The 10698-nt window shown below is 41.7% G+C and overlaps 1 protein-coding gene across 1 annotated transcript in view; it reads left to right on the top strand.

Annotated features, from left to right (window-relative positions):
• LOC109279376 (opsin-3-like) overlaps positions 1-10698 on the top strand; it is a 92933-nt gene that overhangs the window by 61563 nt on the left and 20672 nt on the right. The window contains exon 3 of the mRNA XM_019471220.1: positions 4554-4787. Coding sequence (XP_019326765.1) covers positions 4554-4787 — 234 coding nt within the window. The remainder of the gene's footprint in view (positions 1-4553; positions 4788-10698) is intronic.

Genomic DNA, 10698 nt, shown 5'->3' with positions numbered 1-10698 from the left:
ACCCCATTTTCACCTAAAAAAAAACCCCCCCACCCCCCCCCCCCCCCCAAACCTCTTCTTTAAATATAGTGCCTTCCCTACATTAGAACAGGACTCCCAAATTTGGCAGGAGATGGCCTTTGTCCCAGAGAAAAGAGCTGAGTTTACAGCAAAGATGTGTTTTCCAGCCATCCTAAAAAAATACCTTCTGATCCCAATGGGCCAGTATTTCTTGTGTCATTTTTAAGATGTGGTTTAGATCTTCTATGTATTTTAAATGTATATTATATATACCCTATATCTTCACATTTAGATTGGGCTTTACAAACTTGGCTATTCTAGAACATTATTTGAATCTACTTTTTCTCATCACCGTCCGATGCTCTTCTATCAGGTGGCTGTCCAGACACTATGTGTTTCTGGTAGGCACATTCATTTGACTACTGAAAATACAGTGTAGTAATTGCGTTAAACTGTCCAGTAGTTTTAAAATAAGAAATAGAATAATTTTAATGTTAAATTGCCTACTGCTTTTTCACCTGCAAAACTGTAATCTTTCTGTAGGTTACATCAACTTGAGCTGTATTTTGCTGGAGGCCTTCCAGTACCTATAAAGAGAGAACTTTTAAAGATAACAGCTTCTAAAGGTAGGCTGCGAAGCTGCAAAGACAATGAAGCCAAGAGTGTGTAGATAAATACAGTACATGGTTTCAAAAACAAAACTCCGGGGGCACTTCCTACAGAGTAGTCTAACGCTTCTTGAAATCCTCTGGCATTTCTTGCATTGTTAACGTATCCCAGAATGTACCAGGGTGATACCACAACCACCCCTGAGACTCCGCTGCTTGCCTTCACCACTATCAAAGTAGCTGTGTTTGGGCTGAAGTGGCTTGGAGAGGCGGAAGGAGCATAGCCTTGTTTCCCAAGATGTGGCACAAGGCTAGGGGAAGGACAGTCACCCAACAGCCCGTCAGCATGCTCAGAGGCACCAAGCGATACGACTCTTCTCCCACGCCTTCAGTTGTGCAAGCGCAACTCCAGCACCTCACGTGTCCTGTGCATCAAGCCAAGCAAACCATGAGCAGACCGTCTCCATCCTCGGGCATATCTAATTAAAACGGTAACTTTGATGCTGCAATTTTCTGGCGGCCAGAACACCAAGAAAAAGTGAGATTACTGACTCTGAGGAAGCAGATGAGTTACCTAAGCATAAAATATAGTTAACAGCTACAGCAGCTCTGGACATCAAATAAAAATCGAGAGAAGCATCAAGTACATTTGGGGTTCATTGCAAGGGATGCCTAGAGGTCATTTGTCCTTTGGACTCATCATACCATCCTTGTCCCCTCTGGAAAGCTGGGACATCCAGGTCACCTGGGATTTAGAGCCAGTAAGGAAGGATGTACCTTATGATCCTTCCTCATTTCTGGTCCATTGCTTGCATTTCTTACTGCGATTCCGTACCTTTAATATTTTCTCCGCAACAATGAGAATAGAATTGTACTTTTGAAAAAAAAAAAAAAAAGTACTTTAAAAAAACCCCTGAAGTTCTAATTTGCTCTTTCCCAGGATCTGGACTGTAAGTAAATCATATTATAGAATTATAATATGAGGCACATAAAAATGAAAACAATTGGCTATGTTGGTGTAAATATGAAAGTAAAAACTCTGTGAGCATGGCAGCTAACTAAGTTTGCTTTCCAATAGGTTTGTCTCATGACAAATGAGTTTTTAAACTCAATTATAGAAGACTGCAGCGGAAGGTCACCCTTAATAGATACTGGGGACACATTATGAATGTCCTATTTCAGGAACAGCTGTGATCGGAGCTTTCTCCTTTTTAATCATCAGAAGAGAAAGATGAGAGGAAAAAAATACAAAAAAAATCAAAACAGAACCTAAGCTAGAGTGGGTTCTCTGGTGTCTAATTTGAGTTCATTTCACATCGCATTTTTCTTCTTTATGAGAACATTAATAAGGATCCTTCTGCTCTAGTGACATGTGAAGAACTCAGTGTCAAAGACCTCTGTCCACCTAATAAGTTTTGAAACCTCAATCATCAAATTTACAAGGAAGATATTGGGACCAACAGACAGATTTATTAACATATTGACACAGGCACAGTGACAATGCAGGCTTCCCTTATAGAAAGATACATACCAAAATCACACCCATAGTCACTTCAGTTTTACACATCTTTCCTTCCCTTCTTTCTGATCTATATTTTTTTCTGTGCAGAGGGTAAACTCTTGCAAACTCTTCAGGACAGAGATACTATCTAAACACAGAGGGAAAGTGTGCTGACTGATGCTTCTGCCTTTATTGAAGATCTTTAGCTGTGGATGCTGTGGCTAGCTGGGACTTTGCATTCCTCAGTTAATATTAAACATGTAACATAGCTGCAACTGACATGGGATCCTGGATTCTTCAGTCAGAGAAAATTCCCATTAGTCATGAAAAATTTAGTTCAAATAAGCAATACAGGATTAGACCATTATCTATTATAAATCCTTTTTTCAAGCTAAAGTATTTATGAGATAAACAAGGTCTGTTCTTGCAAAAAAAAGACTAGTCCCCAGTGTTTTCAGAAAGGATGGATTTTATTTTGTAATTGCCTCTTTGCAGAAAATCATTGGAAGACTACACAGGAAAAATACTTGTTATTTTTTAGCGGAATAAGTTGATGTGTGCTTTATTTACTTTCAACAGGAGCATTTCTACTGAAATTCCAGATAGAACCAACCACTCTAGAAGGCTAAAATCATAATTGAAAACAAACAGTGTCACCATATTATTTTGCTTTTCATATGTACTTACCCATTACGATATGTTTTTAACTCGCAGTCCAATACATAAACACATATGTTATGCAAAAGCACCCACACCACAAAGAGGTAGGTAAAGCTCTGACTATTTCCACTGCATTAGCATGTGGAAGTTGTACACCAGGCAACAGGAAATGACATTTGATTCGGGTGATTAGTGGCTTCCACCTTTAACTGTGTTATATTCATTTACAGTGAGTGCACATCAGTGTTGTCCTGCGTCAGCTTAAACCCATTCGTTTCCAACTTTTTTTTGTGTTAGTTAAAGTTTGGATGCATTGCATTCCAGGGAGCTGCCTTTTCGCTTATTTATGTTTGTAGCTTTACAGGGGCTTAGTTCCCTTGGGTGCAGTTTACTCTCAAGTACTGCATTCAGAGGGCAAAAAGATCTTAAAGTGGACATAAATTACATTTGGCTGAGTACAAGACTCAATCGATATACTTTAAACATTTGAATACTTCCTGAAATCCTGCTGGGACAGCTGGGTTGGCTAAACACACGCTGGGGGGAAGTTGAGGAATTAACCATAACCTCGGGAGACCCGTGTGCTGAGGCTCCATCTAGAGTCAGTGGAGAGAGACTGGCTCCAAAATTAGCCTCCTTGCAGAGTTTGCTTTTCTCTGTTGGCTGCAAAGAGCCTCTTTCTCAGGGAGATCAGCCTTGCTATTCTGGAGCTAATATTTTTGAATGTTTCCTAAGAAAAAAAAAATCAGCTGTTATTTTAATGGTTAACCTCCATCTTAGAGCTCTAGACTCCAAAAGGGCATGATGCTTCAGTCCAGAACAGGTCAAAGGAGAGTACATTTTGAAGCACAGACTATACTTTAAATACTTCCACAGCAGAGTTGGGTTTGCCCACAGACTGTAACTACTGGTAAATTCACGATAGCAAGATGGGCTGTTGTACCATCACTTTGAAACTGATCATTTAGACCTGTGCTTCCTGTTTACCCAGTTCTACTCCATTTCCCCAAAAAACCCAATACAATAGCTGAACTATGTCAGTATTTGGCACGCTTTTTTAAGAGCACAAAAAAACTGGTTTTGATTATTATCAGGAGTGAGGCCCTTTTATCAAAATGGTAAACTACCTGGAAGAAATAGTCTAAGAAAGAATGAATCCTACCACTTAAAACTTCATAAAGTGTTGTTTGCAAGGCTTCTCTAGTGTCCGACTCCGAGAGTGACCATTGCCAACACTATGCCAGGCCAGCTGAGGCTTTGTCTAGCCAAGCCTTGAAAACATTGCACAACAGAGGTACTAAGCACAGTCCTAGTGTTGCTCTGCTGTTTCCACACCCCGAACAGAAAATGCTTCTGTTGGTTCACTTGTGCTTCGTAATGCTTCTCCATCTCAAGCAAGTCCTATGTACTGGAGTAACTTGCGTGAAAACATTGTACAATTATACAAAATACCATACCTGAAAAGCAACTGGAGATGACCTACCAGCTATTAAGGACTAGATGCTAACTTTGTCACCTTTCTGCTTTTGCTCCAACCTCCACTGGGACTCCACTGGTTTATGCTTGCATGAAGCATGATGTCTGCAGGGCTTCCCCTGGTGCCTGGTGGAGACAATGAAAGTCTTCCCACTGCATTCCCTCACTTTTGGGTTTGGGTTTGTTTTCCTTCTGGAACTACAGTGTTGATGATCATTGCTGATCCAAGACCAATAGTCCCAGGTTGTTAAAGCAATCAATCCAACAGCTCATTTTCTTAAATTCTATCTTTTTTCACCTTCCTCTAGGTTGGAAAAATCCACAAGAACGCTGCTCGCAAAAGAGAATACCACGTACTGTTCATGGTGATCACTACAGTTATCTGTTATCTCGTGTGTTGGATTCCCTATGGAGTTATAGCATTACTTGCAACATTTGGTAAGCCAGGTGTGGTGACTCCAGTTGCAAGCATCATACCTTCCATCCTAGCAAAAAGCAGCACTGTTTGCAATCCCATTATATACATACTTATGAATAAGCAGGTAAGACATATATTATTTTTAAATTGTCTTTTCTTCAGGGCCTGTCAGGCATTCTTGACAACTGTGACTACCAGTCCTATAGATGTGCCTTTGGGAGAAGGGTGTTCAAGGCTTGTCCAAACAATATCACTGGAGTCTTGGGGTGGAAGTGTTTGCAATCAACATAATATATTGCTAGATAGGAAGAACAGATAAACTTTTTTTTTTTATTGAAATTGCTTGTGTTCTTCTGAGGACACACTGGGTGTTAATTTGTATGCTGCAGAGTTGCCAAAGGTATTGGCATCTATTTACAAGAAGAATGCTCAAACATTTGCCGGGGAGGGCGGGGAGAAAAGAGGGACAAGAAGAGGAAGGGATTTCATGACCTTGAAAACAATATAAAAGAGGAGACCATTTGCAAATACCATTTTCATGACAGAACCCCTTGAAAACAAATGGTCATTGCAATTACGTTTTTTGTGGACTTCTGCATCCTTCCTGTTAAATTCCCAGCTCAGCTACCTGCCAAAATAGATAATGAATTTTGTCTCATGAGGACCAAGGCCAATTCTAGCACTTCTAAAAATGCCTAGATCCAGTTCAGGTCCCTTGTTCCTGTAAATGGCATTTTCAGTACACAAAAGTGAACTTCCTAATGTTCCTGTGTTGACAATTCTGACTCTAAAGTTTGATAATGGCAGATCTGGAAGTTTTAAAAGCGTTTTGCAGTAAGAAATTTGGAAAATATGCATAGTTTATGAAAACACCTTATTTTTTTTATTACATTACGTGTTAGAGGTTGTTCTCAATTTCCTTTTTTCATTATATCCATTACACTATTATAAAGCAAATAAACACCCTTTATCCTTTCTTGCTCAGTGTATGCTGGAGCCTACTCTTAGTATTTATCAACAGCAGCATTATATTATTATGGAGCCTAGACAAGGGAAAAGCTGAACGTAACAACCAAACATATTCCAATATTGCCACAGCCCGAGATCATTCTTGGTCTGGTTCATCTAACCTAAAGTTCTTAAACAAGGAATGAATCTGCTCCTGGAGTTTGAGCGAAAGATCTCAGGCAAGCCCTGAAACCTCCCTGAAATCAGAAGGAAAAAGTACTATTGCCTTCCCCAAGACCAGGACTTCATTTCCAAAGTCTAGTTTGAGCTGATGTTGAAAAAGATAGAGAGCTCCATTTGAAAAGTGCTAGTGCTGAAGAAAAATAGTAACTTTTTCTCCTTCCCCTTACCTTTTACAATTCTTATGGAAACTTCTCAACAGTAGCATCTGTCTTGCTTCTTTATCCTCTGAGCACTTTGACTGAGGTCCTTGACTTCCATGAGATTATCTGACCGTGCCGTGATCACTGGAGCAGGCTATAACAGAGATCGCAAGTACATTTTGGCATTGTCTTTACACATGGAGCACATCCCAAATAGCAAGAGTATGGAAGCCGGGGGAAAGATACGGGTCCTAAAACACATTAACTCAGTACAGAGCCTTGAGTGCCTCCATATGTCTCGAGAACAGAATCACACGCACAATTACCTGTGATGACAACCTGGCATCCACAGATATACACACAATTAAGGCTGGTTTTATATTCTCAAAGTGCTCCAAGCAGTTATTGAGAACTGTGTATTCTGCAGCATCAAAGGCTTATGAGACAGTCACGCTGCTGTGGGTGTGCTGAGGCAAAAAGGAAAGGCTCACTGTTGAGAAAAAGTTGATTAGCAAGAATAAAACCAGGGTGCTTGCATATCACAGGAATGTAGCAAGCTGTCTAAAATCACTCCTTCCTTGCAGTAGCTGTCTCTTTCAGCTATAAAGGAAGCACTTCTAAATGCTCAACTTGTTTCTCAATATGGAGTTTACTTTTGATCCAGTTTATCATCTCTTACAAGGAAAGATCAGTGTGGGATGATCTGTCTACGAAGAGAAGATTCTGTTAGGACAGTTTTGAGGCAAGGCAGGCAGTTTCTTAGCAGCAGGAACTGGAAAGGCTGTGCAACAATTCAGGAGCACCATGGCAGGGAACTGGAAACAGTTTCTTAAATGTCCTTCCTTCATCTCCAGTCACATGTGAGACCAATGTATTAGATTTGTCTCTTTGAACACTGAGAATGTTTCATTTGTTTCCCACTGCCTCCTGCTCCACAGCTGCCACCATTGAACAAAAAAATGCAAAGGGGCAAAGTCAGATCAGTCTTGGAGGGTGGATCATTAGTTGCCAGCTGGTAGTCGCTCTATGGGTTGGGTTTTTTTCATAGTTGACTTCCTTGTTGTTGCAGAAATCAAGACAAAAATCACTCCTGAAAAGGAGCTCAGTCAGATTTGGGATAAATACTTTTCACTGTAATAAAACCAAGATAATAGCTGTGGCCTAACACTGATCTGCAGCACTCATCTGCTGTGCCACTGTGTATTAGCAGTAAAAAAAAATATTTTTATCTGACACTGAGGAATGAACTTCACTCAAAAAGGTGTGAAACACATGCCTCCATCTGTTCCCCTTCCTTTCAGAACAGGAACAATAGTAACACCCTCATCCGATGCGTCACCAGTGTTCACGGCACCTCAGCTACTCTGTAGTTGTTCTCATTCTGTTTTGTAAATTTAACACCTCAGGAAAAGCTGTCTTCTTCCTGTCACTCAGCTTTTCTGGGCTTCATTCTTAGCTGAGAATTGTCACAGGAGGCTGGTGCCTCCCAGCACAGAAATTATCTGGCCTGCATTTTTCACAGTCCTCTCTTCACAGTTGCAAGATGCCACGGTAGGCTATTTACTCCTGCATCTTATAAATACACTGAGAACATATGGCTTAATTTTTAGTTCTTTGTGCATAAGCTAACCTTTTTGCTTTGGGACATGCCCTGAAGATTGCAAAACGGCATTGGTTGACTGCAGCTGTGCTGTTAGCTTCCAGCTATCATAAATCAATGTGGAATATTGTGGAACCACCAGCCTCTGAGTCAGCCTTAAAACTCATCCTGCAGAGCACACCTTTAAATTAACTCTCAAGCAGGCCCTGAGTCACTTTCATGGTCCAGGAACCCCACAGAAAAAGTTTTGTCTTTGCCGTCGCCTTCTGCACTGACCTGAGGCGATGAAACGCTGGGGAAAATGGTGAATTTCTTTCCAGTCGCAGGGACTCCCTCAGGCAGGACTGGGTGAGGCACGACGCTTTCCTTCTTCCTCTGCTCTCCTCCAGGAGGAGAGAGATGCAACGTTTAAGGTCGACTGTTGCTGGCCTGATAACATCACACCAGGCAGACATTAAGCTTCATTGACAAAGCTGTAAAGCACTAAACTGCCTGAGACCGAGTGATGTTGGGGGGGGAAGGTGGAGGAGACAGTAGAGAAGGAGACTCTGTTTTCCCCGTTCTCTCACTCTGGATGGCTCTTTTGCCCCTTGGCAGCACGGCCGTGTGTGCCTGGGGCAGCCCTCCCCGAAGGGCAGGCCCCCGAAAATGCAGCACACAGCCAAGTACCATGCCAGCTGGGCTGGCACTGCTACCTCCAGTTGCCGGAGCAAGCTGGGCAGGGTCAGCATGCTTAGGCTTTCAGTGCGTCAGTCCTTTATAGTTACACAGTTAATGTAGTTATGCAGATTTTCTGTTTCATCTTCTCTTACCTCTCTCAGTGTCTTTTATTCCCATCACAGCTCCCTGTCAAGTTTGCATTGTCTCTCTTCAAACTTCCACCCATGCAGCACCCCAAACAGATTTTTAATGACGGCTTCAACTACTTTCCTTTCACCGTGGTGGTGCTGACAGAAACCTGCTCTTTCACGAATTACATGCTAGCAGGTATTAAGTATTCACCTGAGAGATACAGAGCTTCCCCGTAGCCATAGGCTTGCTGCTGCAGAGATGATCACTTGGGGCATCTTGCTTTCATGTATTCCATAGAAAGGCACAGGGACTCTGACATGGAAGAGCTTTCTGGCTCGTGTAATTGAACTTGAGAACATACTGCACTGAGAACCAGGGATCATTAGCTGGGTAACATAATGATGTGGCAGCTTTTGAGGTTAACCTTATCTTACGTATCAGAAGTTCATTATTTATTGATACAGAAGTCAAGATATGAATAACGAGTGCTTGAGAGGGTATGGTTATGGGTGAGACACAGTGAGATTGAATGAATCTGCACTTGCTATTTCACATAACTTCAAGTTAGCACTCAGAGAAAACAAATCTGCTGCATTGCTACTGACAGCAAAATTTAAGTCAAAATAAACCCGTATCACTCAAAGATCTACAGAACCAATCACTTGGAAGCCACTGCTCAGATTATAAGTCACAACCTTTGTTGATGTAAAATAGTGTTACTCTACTGCAGCTCATGCTGCATTGAAGCTCATGGGCTTCTGACTAATTGCTTCCACACATTTCGTCACTCAGGTAGCGCACCTGAGGCTCCCTGAACTACTGAAACTCAGGCTAGCACATCTAATACTGCATATTACAATTAGAAAGAAAGCCCTCCTAAACCCTGTGATCAGCTATGTGCCATTTCTGCTGTCAGAAAGTGCTTCTAAGCAAAAGTAAGGAGGGAAAGTGTGAGGGAAGGGATGTATTAGATGTGAGTAGAAGTCCCTGATTAGCAGTCTGATTTCTACTCTCTGTCTTCTTGTATTAAAATCATTGCACTTATAAAAATAGAAGCTGACCCTGTCATTTTCCCCAAGGATTTGGAGCAGTGATGCTGAAAAGAATATACACGCTTATTTGAAAATAATTAATACTGTGAACTTTCCGAATCTATCATGTATTGAGGGGGGGCTGGGTGAGGGAGGAATTAAACAGAAAGATTGAGCAAACTAAGCCAACTGCAGAGACTTGTGGTTTTTTTTTTTTCTGGTGGACAATGAGATTCAAATAATAGTAATGTACTTAAGAGTGTTCCCCAACGAGACCTGGACCCAGCGTGTGCAACTGTGCTTCTCAGGAGCAAGCACTTACTCAGGCACACAGCCCTGTTGCTGCAGTGGGACTACTCACACATTGAATTGTCTTCAGGTTTATCTTCATTGTTCATGCACACAAGGTAAAATAGTTGCCTGGGCCCAAGCTGAGAGCCTCTATGGAGGGGCTGTGAAGAAGCAGGGGAACAGTGTTGGAGTCTGATGTGCGGTAAGCAGGAGTTAACCCAGCAGGGACATGGAGCTTCCCCAGCAGGTTAGAACTGTGAGCAAAAGGAAAGGCATTTTCATATTATTTTGCTACATTAGGGTGCCAGATAGCCCGCCATCCAGAGAACTGGTGCTGGCTCAGATCACAAGTCAGAAACCTCCCAGGCATGCTGAGGTGGTCCCTGGGAGGCTGTACCACCACCCCCCGCCTCTCACCAAGTCAGTTGCAACCCATGCCAGCCCCTCTTCCAGGGCCTTCGTGGAACTTCCCTGCTGCTAGACGAGGAACAAGGAGTCCTCCTTTCTTTAATGATAATCTGTCTGTGCCTTATATACGCAGTTTTCTAGCAACCCTTTTCAGTCCTTCTTGATCTTACCTTATGCACTGAGCAGGGAGAAATGCATACGCACTTTGGGAAACAAACCTACACATGATAGTCATAAAAAAAATAATAATAACCTTAACATTTCCCAACTGGCTGTATAACAGCTGTATTTTCACAGTCAATTTTCAGGCAGTATTGTGCAGTTTTCAATATTTCCAACAAAAGGTAATGTTTCATTTTTAAAGCTGCAGGAATACATGGCTAAGTTAATGCTGCTTTTTTTTTTTAAGCTTCTCATTTTCCCACTTGGAAAACTAAGATATTTCAGCTGCATGAGGACACAAAACTACAGATTTGGAAAGATAGTATATGTCCTGGTTTCAGCTGGCATAGAGTTAATTTTCTTCGTAGTAGCTGGTATAGTGCTGTGTTTTGGATTTAGCATGAGAATAATGTGATAACG

Source organism: Aptenodytes forsteri, unplaced genomic scaffold (assembly GCF_000699145.1).
Source record: "Aptenodytes forsteri isolate BGI_AS27 unplaced genomic scaffold, ASM69914v1 Scaffold96, whole genome shotgun sequence".
Taxonomy (NCBI): domain Eukaryota; kingdom Metazoa; phylum Chordata; class Aves; order Sphenisciformes; family Spheniscidae; genus Aptenodytes; species Aptenodytes forsteri.
The sequence above is the reverse complement of the archived record's forward strand: the minus strand, read 5'-3'. Positions and strand labels throughout refer to the sequence as shown.